Raw genomic sequence first — 22,724 nt, forward strand, 5'->3', positions numbered from 1 at the left:
GAATTTAGCCTCTAAGAAGTTAATCCACAACTACTTCAATATTAAAATACACTTGTGAGAAGTAAACAGGGACTCCATTGGCAGTGAATTTGAAAGGTGCCTCCCCAGGCAAATGGAACCTCAATTGCTCACCCCTTCTAAGTGCATGGCATTCTATTCATGATTTGAATTCAAATTATCTTTGCAGGGCAGATGGTTGAAACTTCTTACAGTGTTTGAAAATCTCAGCTCCTATTTTCTTTTAATAAAAGAGCACAAATCGATATCATTCCTTGAAGTTCCTACAGGATTTTCTTCATGAATAGAAGAAAAATCACGGTAGTTTCCAAGTACTCCGGTCAAGTGGTTTCTCATTTAAAAAATCAAGTATGACAGGAAGTCTGTAACGTCACAAACCGTGATTAGTGGTAATCAAAATATTCCAAATCATCCTCACCATGAACTGTTCATACAGAAATTGTGCACTTCTGATGACACCGCACCACCAAGGATAAAACTGAGAAATGGTCTCAAACTTGAAGTGAGGACTAAATTTTGAGATTTTCATGACGAAAGGGTGTGAATTACTATTTCAGGGAGACAATTTTTCTTGATCCATCAAAAACTTTACCTTTGAGAAACTGTCATCAATGAGCAGCTTTGACCGCAACAAAGGACCGCTCACACTGAGACAGGTGCTCAAAGTTTCTACGCTAAGCTTTTGGGCACAGTAATACACACCATTTGTCACTTCAACGATAAATTTAGAGCACAAGTTGTTTAAATAAAACCATAAAACAAGCTTAATTTCCATCTGTATGCTGCAGTCATGAGATGCTGCTCTCGGAGAACGATTCCTGACGCAGACACTTGTAGACACAGAAGTGAAATGTAAGCTTTGATTATTACCGAAGTAAGTGTTTATGATGGAAAAGTAACACTGCTGAAGCTGAGACTTGAAGGAGAGACACAATAAAATCCTCTACGAGGAAAAAAAGCAGACAAACCGACGAGCTACTTGGCTTCAGCTTCAACCATTAAGAGCGAAAGGAACAATGAAGAAACGCGATAAACTTTAGAAACTAAAGTGAAAACGTATTAAGACAATACTGATTGAGAGACTAAATACCATTTTAAGTCACAAAAGATGATTTTAAATTGAAAATTTGTCAAATTTCAGATCGAGAACTGCTGGTGCCCATTATCAGCTGACCCGGTGTCAGTAAACAATTGGAGGGTGCCATATTTCAAGTTGAAAAAAAAAAATTTCCAAGTCGAGCTGTTCCGTGTGTTTGAGAAAAAAGTGTCATGTTTCACCTATCAATCTCTTCAGAAAAATCTGGAGAATCGATTTCTGGAATTTTGTACGGATATATTTTTCCTTGTTTTCGAGATATATTCAATGGAAAATGAACCCCGTGTTATTTTCCATAAGGGCTCCAGAAAGTGGGCTCCAGGCGAATCAGCCAATCAGAGACGACTCGTCTAAAAGTAGGGGGTGCCACTCGCTCCGCATTTCACGTCCGGGCTCTTGTTTTCTCTTTGTAGCGAAGCAAAGATTACCAAGGACTCCAGATACCGCACGCTAGAGTCCCTTTATACCCAGAGTTACGACAACTCGATTATCAGCTGACTGGCAGCCGTCCTTGGCTGGCCATGGAAGCCGAAACGAGTGCACCCAAACGAATGATATTGAGGGATAAGGATCAGGAATCCTGCGATGTCTGTCACACAAAAACTACAACATCAACAAAGTGATCAATTAAAAAGAAAATGAGATTGGTTTGTGAATAATTTCTTAATCTATTTTCATTTTGGACCTATGGAAATAACAATTTACTCTTGATAAACCACAATTAGGTAATATTTTCATTATTCTTGTTCACAATCGAGGTACCGCCATCTTGGTGCACTCGTTTCGGCCTTCATGAGCGAGAACCAATCAGAATTGGATTTTTTTTTAGGCCACTTTCAGCCCAACCAAAAGTGAGTTGTCTTAACTCTGGGTATAAAGGGACTCTACCGCACGCCGTATACTTGCCGTAGGAAAGAAGCGGCCCCCCAGTCGCCTGCAGCGCCAGGGTAGGCAACCTGTGTAGCGGTATGCCATACTTTAGCCCACCTGTAATGGAAGTGCATTGTAAATTGCACTTCGAATGTGCAGATTATAAACGGCAAATTGCGAAAATTGTTCATTTTAGTCACTAGTCATGGTAAATGGACTCAGGAAATTGAGCAGAGATATTTCCATTAATTTTTTTGTGGTTTTTTTGGGCATTTTTCGGGCAAATTTCACGATCATCGATGAGTGATGACTCCCACTTTCGGCTCACTTCCAGCAAAACTTGCAACGTGTGGAAAGGGCTTAGCGCAGCACGGCGAAACCGGTCAAACACACGGCAAACAGTATAGTCGTTAGCTCGAAGTATGGCATACCGCTAAACAGGTTGCCTACCCTGGAGCTGCAGGGGACTAGGGGACCGCTTTTTATTCCAGTGCGGTATCTGGAGTCCTTAGTAATCTTTGTAGCGAAGAGAGCCGTAAGTGCAAAATTTTCGAAATCGAGTTTTCTTCAAAATTCGTCCAAATTCTTTTAGACGAAATTTCTGAGACAGCTAAAACAGCAAAATTCATCCTAATTTAATGAAAACGAGACGTATGTAAAAGCCGCAAGTGCCCAAAAAATGACACAGTTTTTTTTCAAGACAGCCGTAGATGCATGAGAGCCAATGAAAACAGTGCTTTCCAGTAAAGTGCCGCCCTCTTCTGCCAATTTCTAACCTGAAAATGTGTTTGTTGATTGTCCAAAACGCAAGCACGAAAACATGCAGAAGATAGCACTTACGGCTGTCTTGCGTAACAACAACCTAGCATGAAAATGAAAAATACCCTTTTTACGTAATGGAAATGAAATCAGTCGATTTTTAATCATCCTTACTATTTCTAGGAGTCTACCGGACGATTAGTGGCAATGGATCACTAGACAAGGTACGAATTTAAGCATTCCGATACATGTTTCTCAACCAAAATTTCACGTAGAACACGATTCGCGCAACGAAAATCACTGAAACCAATTCCTAACGAAGATATTAACCTTTTCATTTCACATTGGTTACGAGGAATTTGAACTTCCCGCTCACAAGAAACTCAAAGCTCTACGTGAGTCAAATCGCGCACGACAACGGTCTCAGCAAGTTTCTTAATCGAGCAATATTCATTTCCCACCATGTGTTGATCGAACTATAGGCAATTTTCTATAGCTGAGCCTAAGCGTCAAGATTGAGGTTGCCAGATTTTTAAATCGCGCAGAGACTGTCATGATAACGTTTAGCGCGCGATGTGAATCACGTAGAGCATTGAGTTTTCATGAGCGGGTGGTTTGAATTCACGCATCAAGAATCATTAAATATCGTTGTGAGGAGTTGATTTCGATAATTTTCATTGTGTGCATCCTGCTCTACGTGAAATTTTGGTTACGGAACATATATCAGAGTGCTGAAATTCGTACCTTGTCTAGTGGTCCATTTGACAAAGAATGGAAGCTTCTTTCAATAAAATAGCTATGTTTATGCGAGCCTCTTAACCTAACTTCAATCGAAACCTGAGTTTGAAACCAAGGTTCAAATCGCGGCATAAACGATACGGAACTAACGAAATGTAGGTTTCCGAAATTTGTGTTTGAAACCTTATTTTACACTAAAGACTAGGTTTTCGCACTCCGCATAAACGAACCGGAGGTTGAAATTAGTTGAAATTCGACTTCAAATGCGATTTTCAGGTGCGCGATCGGCAATATGGCGGATTTATTATCATAACGTTCGTAAACAACTGGTGCTTATCCCACGATTTAGCTTTAATTTTGCCATTATTCAACATTTTTTACAATCATAATTTTACTATAATTGTTGCTTAAGCACTTTTACGTGATTCCTTCACTTATATGTGGCTTACTTATCCTTATTTAGCTAAACGTAGGACGTTATTTTCTAGTGAAGGTGTTTAGTGTCAGATGGAATCCAGGCTTATTACTGCTTTTTCAGATTATTCTTGCAACTCTAATCAACATTTTATGACTTACAGAAGCAAAGCAAGCAAAGAGCTTTACAGGCTACAATTGAGTAATAGCCTTACCTACCAGTTCATCATCTGCGGAGAACTTTTTTACTGTATCCGCACGATTTGCCTAGGATTTCAAGATAAGGCACCCTGCTTCCCTTTAAGTAGTGCACCGAATTTTTTCATTTCAATCTACCGATTAAATCTGAAATCTGATCCAATCAGAGCTGTGTAGCTCTTGAATTTGTGTGTTATCCATGTATCTATTTCCTGGTTGTCCTACTGAAAGTGTGAGACCAACCACAACCGTGACCTGCTGACTTATTTCTTTGATCCAATCTCTTGTAAATGATGACTCAAATTCTGCGGCCATCATTTATTGAAACTAGTTCAAAGTTATTGCTCCAAAGTATCGTCACTCTTCTCATACTGATGCAGAAGGAAGGAGATTCTTCGGTGAGTGCTCTGTGATCCAAGATTTTCAATTTGAGATAAGAATAAGGTTTTTATTGAGGCGTGTAACAATTTTTGGTCGTTGAACCACTTGTCATAATTGAGCTTTTGCGTTAGAGATGCATCAACTGTGGAAAGTGGCTCTGCCTGTGCAAAAATATCTTGTGACAGCAGTGAATGTCAGTAAATGTGCTTTACAGATAGACTGAGAGCTCCAGATTCCAATCTACCTGAATGATTAAATTCAGAAGGATTTTTGAATTGAGTTCATATCGAATCTCGGTGGGAGAATAATATACAGTCTAAGCGAAAGAATATCAATGGTAAGGTTGGGTTTGTGTCTTAGGTTAGTGAAATGCAATGGCAGGTTCTGAAATCTTGTTTGTCAGTTGCTCTTTACATGAGTCACCTTTGAAAATCAAGTTTAAGAAAAACACACATAGGTAGGCAAACAGTGGTAGGTAGCTTGCCTATTTTCTTCCTGTCTTGCTCATGGACTCGGAGAGCAGTCGGAAAGAGGGGTGAGAAGCAGGATTTCAGCGCGTGTCTCTGGGAATGTGGAAATTCAAAATTTGTGAAGCGTCACCAGTTTGTTGAGATTGTCACCGTCCGTTGCCTCAAGAGGATTTAGACGCTTCTGCTTCAGCGATACATTGTTGACCTATCAATATCTGCTTATTTTGATCACATCTTGAAGGAGGAATTCCCATAAGTATATCCTGATTCTTTATTTGTTTCGCTACAATAATGGCAGACATACAATCTTTACGACAGCATGGAGTGAAGGTGCGGTGCTTTACTGGATTAGCACTCCTACACTTTCAATGCCTATATCTACCTATTGTAAGATCATTAGAAGCTCAATCAACAACATGATGAATTTCTGCGCCTGCCATAATTATTTTTAACATGACTAAAAATTACCTGCGGCAACTTTTCTGAACTCAGTATATAAGCTCGAGCATGATTTGGAGGGTTGTTGAGATTAGGTATTCATTCAATTTTAAAGATGAACGTAAAATGATTAAACATCTACTGTCATTTTTCCAACTGTTGCTCAGAAAGTCAGTAAAGGCTTTTCTAGGGAAGATGAAGCCTCCGCTTATATATTGTGGAAAAATTGAACATACACAGGATAAAAGAGTAATACCTAATAATTTATTGAATCAATTCATAGTGGAAAAATGAAGTAGTATAGCTTGTGAAAATGGCGCCAACATGAAATTAAAGTTCAATCGAAAATATGCGCATAAACAGCGCCAAAATCGGAAAGTTTGATTTCCCGCGAAAGTCGGGTTACAGCGCCCGCATAAACCCGACGGAGGAAACTTGCAGTACAAACTCGGGTTTCGTGAAACCTCGGTTTCGAGCCTCGCATAAACGTAGCTAATGATCTTTTCAGAAGCTTCTGAGCCCGTTTTCTCAAAACTTCATTTTTGCACTTGCCTCTCTCTTCGCTATCACGGCAGACTAGGTAAATACTAGAGTCCCTTTATACTGAGAGTCAAGACAATGTGAATCCATTTCTGATTGGTTCCCGTATTTTAGGCCTTCACAGTGTCACAAACGAGAATAAAGATTACATTTTCACAGATTGCAAAGATTAAAGTGTAGAATGGACCGGGGAATAACGGGTTCGACAAGGAACAAATGGAATGAGAGAAGGAACGGAAAAAGGAATTTGAGAATGGGCTGATCAAAGATTACGAAAAACGTTCAATTTCTGTAATCTTTATTCCCGTTTGTGACTTATACGCGTCCAGCCCACATACAAACTAGAGGCTTCAAAGAGACTCATCGATGCCTTTCCTGGCCCTTTCATTGGCCAGCGGTTTAAGTCGGGGCAATCGATGAGTCTCTTTGAAGCCTCTAGTTTGTATGTGGGCTGGACGCTATTATGAGGGGTGTTGTCTTGACCATAGAGTACATAGGGTCGTAATAGCTACGTTTATGCGAGGCTCGAAACCGGGGTTTCACGAAACCCGAGTTTGTAATGCAAGTTTCCTCCGTCGGGTTTATGCGGGCGCTGTAACCCGACTTTCGCGGGAAATCAAACTTTCCGATTTTGGCGCTGTTTATGCGCATATTTTCGATTGAACTTGAATTTCATGTTGGCGCCATTTTCACAAGCTATACTTCGTTTTTCCACTATGAATTGATTCAATAAATTATTAGGTATTACTCTTTTATCCTGTGTATGTTCAATTTTTCCACAATATATAAGCGGAGGCTTCATCTTCACTAGAAAAGCCTTAACTGACTTTCTGAGCAACAGTTGGAAAAATGACAGTAGATGTTTAATCATTTTACGTTCATCTTTAAAATTGAATGAATACCTAATCTCAACAACCCTCCAAATCATGCTCGAGCTTATATTCTGAGTTCAGAAAAGTTGCCATAGGTAATTTTAGTGATGTTAAAAATAATTGTGGCAGGCGCAGAAATTCATCATATAGTCCAGGCGCCTGGTAAGTCTACCTGGAATTTTGGGTACACAGCGATTTTTTTGGCCTACTTTATGTTTTTTGGGTCGCTGAATCCGAATCTGAAGTTTCCGTACGCGTATCTGGTGAGCATTTTCCGCTACCTTGAAAAAATGGCCTAAAAAGGCCTTTTTTTGCGGTTTCTTTGATATAGCGGCTACGGATGAGAAAAAGTCCCGGATTTAGCTAATGTTTTGAATAGCTGACATAATTTGGAAGAAAATGGTGTATACATATGTTACGTTTGCTTAAAAATTGAGGAAGATACAGCATCGTGAACATCGCGCCCATTCACGTTTTCGCGGGGCACCCGTTAACGCGTGATCCGGCTCGCCGCGGTCAGCTAAGGACCGAAGCGTTCCAAAGTTCCGAGATCCGAGATTCCTCAATTTTTGAGCAAACCTAGCATATTTATATACTATTTTCTTCCAAATTTTGTCAGCTATTCAAAACATTAGCTAAATCCGGGACTTCTCCTCATCCGTAGCCGCTTTATCAACAAACCGCAAAAAAAGGCCTTTATAGGCCATTTTTTCAAAATAGCGGAAAATGCTCACCCGATACGCGTGCGGAAACTTCAGATTCGGATTCAGCGACCCAAAAAACAGAAAATAAGCCAAAAAAATCGCTGTGTACCCAAAATTCCAGGTAGCCTCATTTTTAGCTACCAGGCGCCTGGACTAATATTGTTTATTGAGCTTCTAATGATCTTACAATAGGTAGATATAGGCATTGAAAGTGTAGGAGTGCTAATCCAGTAAAACACCGCACCTTCACTCCATGCTGTCGTAAAGATTGTATGTCTGCTATTATTGTAGTGAAACAAATAAAGAATCGGGATATACTTATGGGAATTCCTCCTGCAAGATATGATCAAAATAAGCAGATATTGATAGGTCAACAATGTATCGCTGAAGCAGAAGCGTCTAAATCCTCTTGAGGCAACGGACGGTGACAATCTCAACAAACTGGTGACGCTTCACAAATTTTGAATTTCCACATTCCCAGAGACACGCGCTGAAATCCTGTTTCTCACCCCTCTTTCCGACTGCTCTCCGAGTCCATGAGCAAGACAGGAAGAAAATAGGCAAACTACCTACCACTGTTTGCCTACGTATGTGTGTTTTTCTTAAACTTGATTTTCAAAGGTGACTCATGTAAAGAGCAACTGAAAAACAAGATTTCAGAACCTGCCATTGCATTTCACTAACCTAAGACACCAACCCAACCTTACCATTGATATTCTTTCGCTTACACTGTATATTATTCTCCCACCGAGATTCGATATGAACTCAATTCAAAAATCCTTCTGAATTTAATCATTCAGGTAGATTGGAATCTGGAGCTCTCAGTCTATCTGTAAAGCACATTTACTGACATTCACTGCTGTCACAAGATATTTTTGCACAGGCAGAGCCACTTTCCACAGTTGATGCATCTCTAACGCAAAAGCTCAATTATGACAAGTGGTTCAACGACCAAAAATTGTTACACGCCTCAATAAAAACCTTATTCTTATCTCAAATTGAAAATCTTGGATCACAGAGCACTCACCGAAGAATCTCCTTCCTTCTGCATCAGTATGAGAAGAGTGACGATACTTTGGAGCAATAACTTTGAACTAGTTTCAATAAATGATGGCCGCAGAATTTGAGTCATCATTTACAAGAGATTGGATCAAAGAAATAAGTCAGCAGGTCACGGTTGTGGTTGGTCTCACACTTTCAGTAGGACAACCAGGAAATAGATACATGGATAACACACAAATTCAAGAGCTACACAGCTCTGATTGGATCAGATTTCAGATTTAATCGGTAGATTGAAATGAAAAAATTCGGTGCACTACTTAAAGGGAAGCAGGGTGCCTTATCTTGAAATCCTAGGCAAATCGTGCGGATGCAGTAAAAAAGTTCTCCGCAGATGATGAACTGGTGGGTAAGGCTATTACTCAATTGTAGCCTGTAAAGCTCTTTGCTTGCTTTGCTTCTGTAGTCATAAAATGTTGATTAGAGTTGCAAGAATAATCTGAAAAAGCAGTAATAAGCCTGGATTCCATCTGACACTAAACACCTTCACTAGAAAATAACGTCCTACGTTTAGCTAAATAAGGATAAGTAAGCCACATATAACTGAAGGAATCACGTAAAAGTGCTTAAGCAACAATTATAGTAAAATTATGATTGTAAAAAATGTTGAATAATGGCAAAATTAAAGCTAAATCGTGGGATAAGCACCAGTTGTTTACGAACGTTATGATAATAAATCCGCCATATTGCCGATCGCGCACCTGAAAATCGCATTTGAAGTCGAATTTCAACTAATTTCAACCTCCGGTTCGTTTATGCGGAGTGCGAAAACCTAGTCTTTAGTGTAAAATAAGGTTGCAAACACAAATTTCGGAAACCTACATTTCGTTAGTTCCGTATCGTTTATGCCGTGATTTGAACCTTGGTTTCAAACTCAGGTTTCGATTGAAGTTAGGTTAAGAGGCTCGCATAAACATAGCTATTGACAGGGCTGCCACTTTATTTGGGGACACCACAACTGAAGACACGGCAACCCTGCTAATGTATTTGCTGCCTAGCGTTGCATGGAGAGTTTGTCTTGATGTAGAGGTGGACTCTAAGGGTTTCGAGGGACATCCCCTCCATTTTGGCCTCAACTTGAGAGCTTTTTTTGAGCTTGGAAGTTGATTTCAGAGCAAATCAGTGGCACCATAGTGTTTCTCGCGAACTTTTACGTAAGAATTAACAGTCAAATCGCAAATTCCTCATTTATGCAACGTCTCCATTCACACGTGCATCGTGAAACGCAGGTTTTATTTGATATACAAAGGGTGTCCCAAAAGTAAGTAGACTGATGCTGCCATTTCAAAACTAAGCCACCTAGCAACTTGATCTTGGTCTCATTTGAGAGATCTAATCCTCTTCTATTGATTGGGACCAAGATCAACTATTTGAAGAAAAATTCCACAAGTTATGACACTATATGTAAGGGGCGTACGCGCGCTGCCTACGGGTTTTTAACGAAAATGTATTCTATCCCCTATCGTCAGACTCCACTAGATTATCAGGTTGCTTCCCAAAGTATTTTCCGTTGTTGTTTATACACTTTTGTATCCTTTCCTTCCATTTCACGAGCATAGTCTTCTCAAATTCTTCCTGAGGAATTTTTTGAAGGTTTTTTGGACAGCCGTCTTGATTTCTTCCTTGGTCCTGAATCTTTGACCTCGTAGCTCCTTCTTAAGAGGAGGGAACAGCCAGAAATCGTAGGGAGCAAGATCTGGGCTGCATGGCGGATGTCTTAGAAATCTAGTACCTTTGCTTTCCAAAAATTCACGGGTAAAAATGGATGTGTGCGCCCTCGCATTATCCTGATGGAGAATCCACGAATTTTTCACGGCATAAACGATACGGAACTAACGAAATGTAGGTTTCCGAAATTTGTGTTTGAAACCTTATTTTACACTAAAGACTAGGTTATCGCACTCCGCATAAACGAACCGGAGGTTGAAATTAGTTGAAATTCGACTTCAAATGCGATTTTCAGGTGCGCGATCGGCAATATGGCGGATTTATTATCATAACGTTCGTAAACAACTGGTGCTTATCCCACGATTTAGCTTTAATTTTGCCATTATTCAACATTTTTTACAATCATCATTTTACTATAATTGTTGCTTAAGCACTTTTACGTGATTCCTTCACTTATATGTGGCTTACTTATCCTTATTTAGCTAAACGTAGGACGTTATTTTCTAGTGAAGGTGTTTAGTGTCAGATGGAATCCAGGCTTATTACTGCTTTTTCAGATTATTCTTGCAACTCTAATCAACATTTTATGACTTACAGAAGCAAAGCAAGCAAAGAGCTTTACAGGCTACAATTGAGTAATAGCCTTACCTACCAGTTCATCATCTGCGGAGAACTTTACAAAAAAAAAAAAAAATGCGCTTTACAGATAGACTGAAAGCTCCATATTCCAATCTACCCGAATAATTAAATTCAAAAGCATTTTTGAATTGAGTTCATATCGAATCTCAATGGGAGAATAATATACAGTGTAAGCGAAAGAATATCAATGGTAAGGTTGGGTTTGTGTCTTAGGTTAGTGAAATGCAATGGCAGGTTCTGAAATCTTGTTTGTCAGTTGCTCTTACATGAGTCACCTTTGAAAATCAAGTTTAAGAAAAAAAACACATAGGTAGGCAAACAGTAGTAGGTAGCTTGCCTATTTTCTTCCTGTCTTGCTCATGGACTCGGAGAGCAGTCGGAAAGAGAGGTGAGAAACAGGATTTCAGCGCGTGTCTCTGGGAATGAGGAAATGTAAAATTTGTGAAGCGTCATCAGTTTGTTAAGATTGTCACTGTCCGTTGCCTCAAGAGGATTTAGACGCTTCTGCTTCAGCGATACATTGTTGACCTATCAATATTCGCTTATTTTGATCATATTTTGAAGGAGCGATTCCCATAAGTATTCCCGATTAGTTATTTGTTTCACTACAATAATGGCAGACATACAATCTTTACGACAGCATGGAGTGAAGGTGCGGTGCTTTACTGGATTAGCACTCCTACTTTTTCAATGCCTATATCTACCTATTGTAAGATCATTAGAAGCTCAATAAACAACATGATGAATTTCTGCGCCTGCCACAATTATTTTTAACATCACTAAAATTACCTATGGCAACTTTTCTGAACTCAGAATATAAGCTCGAGCATGATTTGAAGGGTTGTTGAGATTACTTAGGTATTCATTCAATTTTTAAATATGAACGTAAAATTATTAAAAATCCACTGTCATTTTTCCAACTGTTGCTCAGAAAGTCAGTAAAGGCTTTTTTAGTGAAGATGAAGCCTCCGCTTATATATTGCGGAAAAATTGTGGAACATACACGGGATAAAAGAGTAATAATAATTTTATTGAATCAATTCATAGTGAAAAAATGAAGTATAGCTTGTGAAAATGGCGCCAACGCATGAAATTCAAGTTCAATCGAAAATATGCGCATAAATAGCGCATAAACAGCGCCAGAATTGGAAAGTTTGATTTCCCGCGAAAGTCGGGTTACAGCGCCCGCATAAACCCGACGGCGAAAACTTGCATTACAAACTCGGGTTTCGTGAAACCTCGGTTTCGCGTCTCGCATAAACGTAGCTAATGTGTGTGGACCTGACAGAGATGTTCTGCTGCAGCGGAGCCGAGTCGGGAGTGGGGAGCGCTGAGCGCGAGCATGGATAAATAAATATATACACTACGTATGCGTAGTATTCATCCATGGTGCGAGTCTCAGCGCATGCGTCATCGCTAGTCGCCGCACACTAGTCTCCGGAGTAGTGGACAAAACAGCCTCCAAAAGTGGCTTCATCGGCGCTCCAGTACATTGCGACTCAGTTGTACTGTATGAAAGCCGGCGACCACGCACGTGAGAATGTGGAAGCTTGGAAAATTCTGCACCCCTGATACGATGGGCAATTCTTGGCAATTTAGTATAGTGCTTGATCTTGTCTCAATATTCCTCCATGACCGTTTTGATTAATTCGAGCGGGATATTCGTGTAAAATGATATAGCATCCAAGGAAGCCAACATTTAATTCTCTTGAAATCTTTGGTGTTCAATGAAATTACGAAAATGGAAGGAATCCCGGATGAAAGACTTTTGTCTTTCCAACCACTTTGGACAATGTATTACTCAATAACTTCGACATCTTATAGAAAGAGGAGTCGATACAACTGACTATAGGCCTTAGTGGATTACCTGGTTTGTGAAGTTTCGACAAGTCCATTAATTTTGGGGGCCACTGCATTTTTTGTGGTTAATCATTCCATCGTTAATGAAATTTTATATCTCAATGAAATGTTGTATTAGTAGGAATAAAGACATTTTAACAAACATGCAAATTATGAGATAATACTCTTGAAGGAGTTAAGAAATAACTCTTGAAAATTTTAACACTCTCCATGAGCTTTTAAACAGCTGTCGAAGCTGCTAGACAAGCCCCATTTCAAACATGTACCTAATTGATTCTCCAAATCGCTGAAGTCGGCTAATTGCACCGATTTTATGAAACTTGTCCTCTTTATCAGATAGGATCGAGTTTACTAAGTATCCAAGTCAAATTTTTCACTCATGGCTCCCTTTTTTGCAGATATCAGAGCCTACCGTTCTTAGCCATGTTGAGTCCAAGTCAAGAGTCAGTTGGAAGCAGTAGTGAAGAGAGTGGAATGTAAGTGGAAATTCAAACTTTTATATCCTAGTATTTATCATATGCCCAAGTGTCGCAATGGAATGGGATCCATTAGGGTGCGTCAAAAAAAATGAAAGTCTGAAATGTTCCGCTCCCCAGGCGGCAATCGATGACGTTTGGTAAAAAAACATGTTTGCCAAAATTTGGGCCAATTTCAATCATTTTAAATGGTGCCAAAGGTCAATTTTGTGATGAAATTATGATATTTTGGTTTAGACCTCGATTTCGTACAAAAAACTCGAGTTTACGCTGAAATCGTGCGTTTACGAGAAAAATGTCAAAGAACTCGACTTGTAGAGGATGAAATTTTACACTAGGAGGACGTCTTTGTAACCGATAAAAATCAAATTGATCTAGAAAAACTCAACTCGGTATTTATTTTTTTGGTCCTCAGAATTTCCGAGGTCTTACTAAGTAGAGGTTTAAAAGACTCATTTTTCACGAAAATAAGTCGAAAGAGGGTATAAATGAACTGTAGGCAAGTGTTGAGGATGCAAATGTCATCAGAACTTCCTCAGTTTCAAAAAAAGTTCCAACTATTTTGCACAATCCTCCAAAAAGTGTACGACTCGAGAAGCAGGATCGTGCTATAATAGTAGGGGGAAAGTGCGGGTTGACCGGGAAAAATTGCGTAACAAACTTTCCCTATGTAATCGTCATCAGTAGGTCCCCCTGAACAACTTCCTAAAAGTTAAAAATGGCCCGACCCCGGAATATCCCTCAAAAAAGTTAAAATTGAAAATGGCGGCCGTAATAAGAGGGTCCGGGAAATCGGTATTTTAAAATGCTCATTCTGTCTCATCATGTGAGGTAGCATTTCCTATGTAATTTTGGTCGTAGATTTCATAAATGAATTCCGCAAGGCCTCTTCTGAGCTTACGTTTCTCTCGGTAGTCGTTTGTTTCCTTTAATTTCCTTTATTAAATACATTTATAACATCAAATTTAAGTTTCTTGGCCATAAATACATGAAAATAAAGACACTTCACTTTCCTTGTTCCTTCGGTGAATATTTAAAAAAATGCAACCTCCTGCCTTTCACATTTGGCCGCCATCTTTGATTTGGAGCGCCCCCTTTGACCGGAGGGCCTTGCGAAATTTATTTATGAAATCTACGACCAAAATTACATAGGAAATGATACCTCACATGATGAGACAGGATGAGCATTTTAAAATACCGATTTCCTGGACCCTCTTATTACGGCCGCCATTTTCAATTTTAACTTTTTTGAGGGATATTCCGGGGTCAGGCCATTTTTAACTTTTAGGAAGTTGTTCAGGGGGACCTACTGATGACGATTACATAGGGAAAGCTTGTTACGCAATTTTTCCCGGTCAACCCGCACTTTCCCCCTACTATTATAGCACGATCCTGCTTCTCGAGTCGTACACTTTTTGGAGGATTGTGCAAAATAGTTGGAACTTTTTTTGAAACTGAGGAAGTTCTGATGACATTTGCATCCTCAACACTTGCCTACAGTTCATTTATACCCTCTTTCGACTTATTTTCGTGAAAAATGAGTCTTTTAAACCTCTACTTAGTAAGACCTCGGAAATTCTGAGGACCAAAAAAATAAATACCGAGTTGAGTTTTTCTAGATCAATTTGATTTTTATCGGTTACAAAGACGTCCTCCTAGTGTAAAATTTCATCCTCTACAAGTCGAGTTCTTTGACATTTTTCTCGTAAACGCACGATTTCAGCGTAAACTCGAGTTTTTTGTACGAAATCGAGGTCTAAACCAAAATATCATAATTTCATCACAAAATTGACCTTTGGCACCATTTAAAATGATTGAAATCGGCCCAAATTTTGGCAAACATGTTTTTTTACCAAACGTCATCGATTGCCGCCTGGGGAGCGGAACATTTCAGACTTTCATTTTTTTTGACGCACCCTAGGGATCCATATTGCATCTCTATGGAGATCCTTCCACGAAGATGCCATCCTTTGTGGAAGGATAGCACTGTCACGGACTCCTTATGTATGGATTTCATATGGATACATCAGTTCTGTCTGATAAGTCAAGCCGTGAGGTCATCTCTCAGCTCAGCGCTCCAATTTAATCTCCCAGATAACCCATCTAAAATTAGATGCTAAGTTTGATCCAATGTTGCCAATAGTGACGAAAGAATGACTTAATTAAGTGATTAATAGTGTGCGGCCTGCTCGGTGTGGCAGCAATGGAAGAAATTCCAGTGAAAAACACACCGGAGTAAGGTGACACAAACAAGATCAGCCTTCTTTGTGATAATCAAGCAAATCTTAGTGGTACAGACGCTAAATTTAATAGTGGGGTCGCTTAGGGGAAAAATATATCAAACAAGGCTACCAGCGTGAAATTTGGTGAAAATATAGTTTAAGGTACCTAGAATGAAAATCCGTCGGGACCCAAGCTGGATCTCCCATGGTTCCCCGTATTTTGGCCGCCATTTACCAAGATGGCCGCCATGAGCTGATTTCCATTATGAGTCAGTTACCTAAGTCATTTTTTTTTAATTGTGTCATTCGAAAGTAGTAAGTGACCGAAGCTTACATTTTTTTTCCTAAATTTTTCTTGATGACTGCGAACGGGAGAAAAGTTTATTCGGAAGTGCCAAAAATCAGGGTGGCCTTAAACGGCGTTTGAACTGCGCGCTCGTAGGTTCCACATGTACACGTCACGATCAATATGGCAGCGGAATGCGTAGTGGAAGAATACACGGCGGCGACGCGTTGGCGGTATGTTTTTGTTGGTCAATTGGAGGTTATGTCGGTTACTTCGTTAGAGATTCATATCCATTGTTCTTAATTCTCTAAGCTTTTCAATCAGAATTCGATACAGGTGTATGTAGGATATGAAACATTCACACAGAACTTACTTAATCTCGAACGAGAAATCGTGATTTCAACAACGGCGGCGTGGCGGTAGTAAACAGGTTGGTTTCGTCGCCGCCATCTTCCCGTTTATGACGCGGAGATGCGGAGATTCACGGCGGTCGGTTTAAACACGTTTTCGAGGACCCCTAAAAAGGAAGCGTTATATATCCGCGGAGACAATTTTTCGTGAAATTTTAACATGCGCATCGTTCTTCTCGTACGGAAAACTGTATGATCCGATTATTTGCAGGCAAATCCCTCCCGAGCTTAACTGACTCATTATCTCATTTTTCAGGCGTTTTAACTCACCCATGAACATGAACTTTGGCAGGTTTATATTTGAGTGTGTCTAGAATGAGGATAAATTGACATTTAAGTCCAGTCGGTCATTTTACCCTTGTTATTGGCCACCATTTTGAAAATTACCGGTTTAGCGCCGTTTCTCTGCGGTTTAACAGATTTTCGCGGCTGGGTTGCAATGAGATAAATGAAATTTGGCAGGAATATGCATAAACATGTTGAGAACAAAAATCTATCGAGACCCAAGTTCAGTCGGCCATCTTTGTCCTGGCTAATAGCCGCCATTTGGGAAATTAACAGCCCAGTCGTGCTCCTCCGCGGTTTCTCAGATTTGCGCGGCTGTTTTGCAGCTGGACGCGTGGATTTTGGCGGGAATATCCATGAGTGTGTTGAAAGTTCGAGACCCAAGTTTGGTCAGCCATTTTACCGCCGAACTTGACCGCCATCTTGGAAAAAGCTAATCGCCCTGTTCCTCCGAGGTTTGTCAGATTGTCATGGCTGTTTTGTAGCCAGAAGCGTAAAATTTGGCAGGTACGCCCACAATTAAGTTGGAAATACAGAAACGTCAATACCCTAGTTCCGCCGCCCCTTCACCTATGTTATTAACTACCATTTTGGAAATAGCGTACCATTTACTCAACTCCGGCTGATCGACCTCATTTCTGTATGTTTCTCCAATGTTCGCGGCAAAGTTACCGTCAGAATAATGAAATTTGACCGATTTATACATGATTGCATCCATACGTACAGGGTGTCCCAAAAGTCCCTTCCACCCCCTCTAAAATTTTACCTAAGTGATATTTTGAAACGAAACTTTGGGGATGTTCATCGATCAATGTTAGCTACTTTTGGGGCCCCCAAAAATTTTCGGGCCCCCCGTGGGGAGGGGCTGCGGACCCCAACTTTTTTTTTCAAATAGCAACCCCTATCTTGGGATACCTCATTCGAAAGAGCATAAAAAACCAAGAATTTTGGCGCAAACCGCAGATCAATATCTTAATTTTTGACCGAGTTATGATAGGTCAAAGGTCAAATTTGACCTATTTTCAAAAAATCATAACTCCGGTTCAAATTATCATAATGAAAAAAATAAAACGGGAAAATTTACCAAATTGTAAGCACTTTTAAGTAAAAATCACAGAAATTACTTCAAACTAATTTTAAGGGGGGTTTCGGACCCCCAAATACGTCAATTCAAAGGTCATTCAATTTTCCCGTGAAATAAGCCAATTTCTTCTAGATTTGCCTCCACAGTATCTCAGTAAGGTCAAAATCAGTTCAACAGTAAGTTGGCAAGTCCCCAAATTTTGGGAAAGTTAAAAAAAAAACGAAATTTAAATAGTCAAATATAACCACCTTAAATTTCTTTTTCTTTTTTAACTTTTCCCGTAAATTTGGGGACTTGCCAACGTACTGTTGAACTGATTTTGACCTTACTGAGATAATGTGGAGGCAAATCTAGGAGAAATTGGCTTATTTCACGGGAAAATTGAATGACCTTTGAATCGACGTATTTAGGGGTCCGAAACCCCCCTTAAAATTAGTTTGAAGTAATTTCTGTGATTTTTACTTAAAAGTGCTTACAATTTGATAAATTTTCCCGTTTTATTTTTTCATTACGATAATTTGAACCGGAGTTATGATTTTTTGAAAATAGGTCAAATTTGACCTTTGACTTATCATAACTCAATCAAAAATTAAGATATTGATCTGCGGTTAGCTCCAAAATTCTTAGTTTTTTATGCTCTTTCCAATGAGGTTTCACAAGATAGGAGTTGCCATTTGAAGAAAAGAAGTTGGGGGGGGGGGGGACCAAAATTTTGAACCCCCCAAAAGATGGTCCCTTTTGAGATAGGAACATTCCCTAAGTTTCATTTTCCTAGCTCTATTCGTTCAAAAGTTAGACCCAAAAAAGCTATCTTCAAAGAGCGACGCCAAGAATGGCACAATTTGGGCCAGAAGGGATTTTTCTGAAACCGGGCCCAAACGATACCTTATGATACCCTAAAACTCTGGTTAAAATTTTAGCTTGAGTATATGCACGGTTTTTGAGAAATGAGGGGGCAAAGTTGCCAAATCGCCATCATTTTGGACAGCATTTCTACAGCAAAAAGACGGGAAAAATGGACGAAAAAGTTACACCTTTGATGGGTTTCGGCTGTAAATGTTCTTATTGGGCCCCCAAGCATTTAACTGTGTTCAGTTTTAAAAATTTTGATCGCACAGTGGTCCAAAGTGGGGAGAAATCGTCGACAAATCATGATTCTTTGTCAAATTTTTAAAAATGGAAATAAAATTGTCGGTCTGCTGCAGTTTTCATGGCTAACAATGTTCTTATCGGACCTCAATGCATGAAATTCTGTTCAGCTTCACAAATTTACATCGCACGGTGGTCAAAAACGAGGGAATTAGTGGGAAAATTAAGATCCTCTGTGAAACTATTTAAATATGAAGTGAAACTGTTGGTCCCCAGTAGAGTTTAGATCCCGGAAAAATTCTTTAAATTATTTTTTGGACTGTTTAAATCATTTTTAATTTTTTCTCTCCATTTTTCCTTCTTTTTTTTTTAAATTTCTGAAAGTTCCCATATTTTAATTGAGATAATGCTACAAAGTCTATTCTATAACAACGTTCTATAGACAATACGGTCTGACATGCAGTAATAATTAAGAAAATTAAATACATGAATTTTTCCGGGATCTAAACTCTACTGCGGACCAACAGTTTCCGGATCAGATCCCGGAAAAATTCATGTATTTAATTTTCTTAATTATTACTGCATGTCAGACCGTATTGTCTATAGAACGTTGTTATAGAATAGACTTTGTAGCATTATCTCAATAAAATATGGGAACTTTCAGAAATTTAAAAAAAAAGAAGGAAAAATGGAGAGAAAAAATTAAAAATGATTTAAACAGTCCAAAAAGTAATTTAAAGAATTTTTCCGGGATCTAAACTCTACTGGGGACCAACAGTTTCACTTCATTTTTAAATAGTTTCACAGAGGATCTTAATTTTCCCACTAATTCCCTCGTTTTTGACCACCGTGCGATGTAAATTTGTGAAGCTGAACAGAATTTCATGCATTGAGGTCCGATAAGAACATTGTTAGCCATGAAAACTGCAGCAGACCGACAATTTTATTTCCATTTTTAAAAATTTGACAAAGAATCATGATTTGTCGACGATTTCTACCCACTTTGGACCACTGTGCGATCAAAAATTTCAAAACTGAACACAGTTAAATGCTTCGGGGCCCAATAAGAACATTTACAGCCGAAACCCATCAAAAGCGTAGCTTTTTCGTCCATTTTTCCCGTCTTTTTGCTGTAGAAATGCTGTCCAGAATGATGGCGATTTGGCAACTTTGCCCCCTCATTTCTCAAAAACCGTGCGTATACTCAAGCTAAAATTTTAACCAGAGTTTTAGGGTATCATAAGGTATCGTTTGGGCCCGGTTTCAGAAAAATCCCTTCTGGCCCAAATTGTGCCAAAAAATGGTCGTTTTTGGCGTCGCTCTTTGAATGAAAAGTTGTCTAATCGATAGTTCGTTCGATTTCGCATCCATCGATATATTATAGCTCGCTGGGAAACTTTTGGTTCGCGAGATATCATTATTTTTGTAAACAGCTTTATGGAGCGACGACGCTTTTTGAGTCCGGGCAGATAGAAATTTTAGCCTCCAAAAACACCGGGTAGCATTAATTCCATGGTTTCTTATATAATTTTTGGCGCTGAATCCGAATTTGACCATTTCATAAAAAAATTGTCATCAAGATGTTGCCAAATTTCGCAAAAATGGCTTAAGAAAGGCCTTTTTGGCGAATTATGGCCAGTGACTTGCCAGGAGTTGATCAGACGACAAAATTGGTTATTTCCACAGTTAAAACTCGTTAAACTTTCTACAAGCTGAGTCGAATTCTTTCTGCTCACGGCAAAATTAAACGCGCGACAAGCAGCAAACTGAAAAAAAGACACCAAAATTGGCGCTTTTTGTCCTAAGTTTCTTGTTTTCCGACTAAATGAACATTTCTTAGGAAAATCTGATTTACACAGAGTGAAACGACAAACTATTGTATTTTTACATGTATGGATAATAGCCGCTTTAACAGCGGTCTCTCGCGCCCCGCGAGGCCTAACCGCCATAGTTCCTTGTCCTCTCACAGGTCTTCAGTAATTTGGAGCGCCCTTGTTCCTTTTTAAGCCCTTTATTGCCCTTTCCTGGGCGTCTTCTTCACTTTGGTATTGTTACTTTTTTCTATTAAACTCCACTTTCTCAGAATTATAAAATAAAATTGTATACTGAATATAGGACGATGAATAATAATGGTCAAATACCGCCAAAATTCGATGATTGTACGTAATTTTGACAATATTGCAATGTGTCTTGTTTTGTTTTAATGAAGTCAGTCTGAGGAGTACATTTTATTCATTACTTTTTAGCAGAAAGTTTTCCATGATTGTTTCAATATGTTGTTTATTGGCACGATTCAATAAAACTCACTATTTCATGAATTTTTCCTCTCTGAACTAAATACCCTAGTAATTAGTATATATCTAAGTTGACATTAAAATATTCTACAAAAGTGTATTATTTTGCACGAGAGATACATTTAAATAATTAAAAATAAGAAGTGAACAAAGAATATAGGACAAATATCGAAAAACCAGCGAAAATTCGAGTATTTTGTTTAAGCTTGGCAACACCGAATTATGTTCGATTTTATTTTACTGTTCATTTATATTAATTTCTGCTCATGTTGTTCATTAGTTGAGTCAAGAAATATTTGCTTAATTGGAAAACAATGTAGGTAAGAACAAAAATCCCGATGAAATAGACTTCGGAATTATGGAAGGGATCAATAGAAGTAAAATTTTCACAACTATTCTACATGATAAGCTTTCCTCAGATCATGTACCTGTTCTATTTCAATTATCTTGTAAACCTATTTCACCCCTCCTCCAGAGAGACTACACAATAAAGGAACGGACTGGTGCGGATTTCAAGATTACATTAACGAACGCATACATTTATATGTCAACTCTTCTATTAATGGCATTAAAGACATAGAATACGAAATTTATTTGTTAATTAAAATAATACTGGACGCGGCTAAACTAGCCACCCCTCCACCCCTTAAAAACTATGTAACTAGCCTTAGATCGCCTCCTTTTATCCTTAATCTAGTAAAAAAAAAAAAAAGGAAAGCTAGAAGAGTCTGGAATAGAACTAGAGATCCTATCAACAAGTCAAAATTCAATTTTTTAACAAAGCAAGTTAACAAAGGACTATGGAAAATTAAAAATGAAAGACTAGAAAAATATATTAAGACCCTTAACGCAAGACCTGAGTATTCTCTCTGGAAGGCCACAAATACCTTAAGAGACCAGCCATTTATGCATCCCCACTTAAGAAAAAGGTTGGCAAGTGGGCAAGATCTGTTAAAGACAAAGCCGAACTTTTTGCAGATCATCTGGCTAGCGTTTTTAAACATAATTCACAGCTGTCAGCTACTAAAGCTGATATCACAATAAATTTAGCGGATGAAGATTTTATCAAAACAGATACCGAAATACCGCAATGCACATTTAATGAAATCTAAAAGCTCATTTTAAAATGCAAAACAAAGAAAGCTCCCGGTGCTGACTAATCACCGGCACAATTCTAAAAAAATTACCTGAGAAAGCAATGTATGAAATAAAAGAAATTTTCAATGCAATACTTTATTTTCAAAAAGTCCCTGAACAGTTTAAAGAGGCATTAATTATTCTTTTTCTTATAAAAGGCAAAAATGCGACCAAGCCTGCATCATACAGACCTATTTCTTTGTTATCTTCCATTTCTAAATTGTTTGAAAGAATGTATATTTCCAGACTACTTAAAGTTATTAATAAAAAAAAAATTGCTTCCACCTCACCAATATGGATTTAGACAAAAACACTCAACAACAGAACAAGTTCATCGGATAACTAATTTTATTGAAAATGCTTTAGAAAAAGGAGAATATTGTGCTGCAGTATTTTTAGATGTAGCCCAAGCTTTTGATAGTTTCTCCTGAAATACTTATCAAAATGCTGTCTCAACTCTTACCTGCTTGCCATACCAAAGTATTGAAATCGTATCTTGAAGATCATACTTTTAAAGTAACGGTTGGAGAGGACTATTGGAGTCACAGAAACATCCTAGCAGGAGTGCCGCAAGGATCGGTACTCGGCCCCCTATTCTACCCTCATTTTACTTCAGACATACCTCTTGCTAAAAAAAGATCTATCCCAGGAAAGTTTGCCGATGACACTACCTACCTCTCATCTCACCGAAATCAATTTACTGCGGTGAGAACTCTT

General features: G+C 38.8%; 1 protein-coding gene across 12 annotated transcripts in view; it reads left to right on the top strand.

The window, feature by feature from the left end:
* Window positions 1–22,724, top strand: part of LOC109043408 (kelch-like protein 5) — a 221,482-nt gene that overhangs the window by 28,135 nt on the left and 170,623 nt on the right. For 5 of the 12 annotated variants that reach the window (XM_072297234.1, XM_072297235.1, XM_072297233.1 and 2 more), the window contains one exon: window positions 13,123–13,200. In XM_072297234.1, coding sequence (XP_072153335.1) covers window positions 13,148–13,200 — 53 coding nt within the window. In that variant the 5' untranslated portion in view covers window positions 13,123–13,147. Of the gene's footprint in view, window positions 1–9,528; window positions 9,819–12,257; window positions 12,735–13,122; window positions 13,201–22,724 lie in introns of those variants that run through there. The other 7 variants (XM_072297231.1, XM_072297232.1, XM_072297240.1 and 4 more) reach the window with 6 other exon arrangements.

Source organism: Bemisia tabaci, chromosome 2 (genome assembly GCF_918797505.1).
Source record: "Bemisia tabaci chromosome 2, PGI_BMITA_v3".
Taxonomy (NCBI): domain Eukaryota; kingdom Metazoa; phylum Arthropoda; class Insecta; order Hemiptera; family Aleyrodidae; genus Bemisia; species Bemisia tabaci.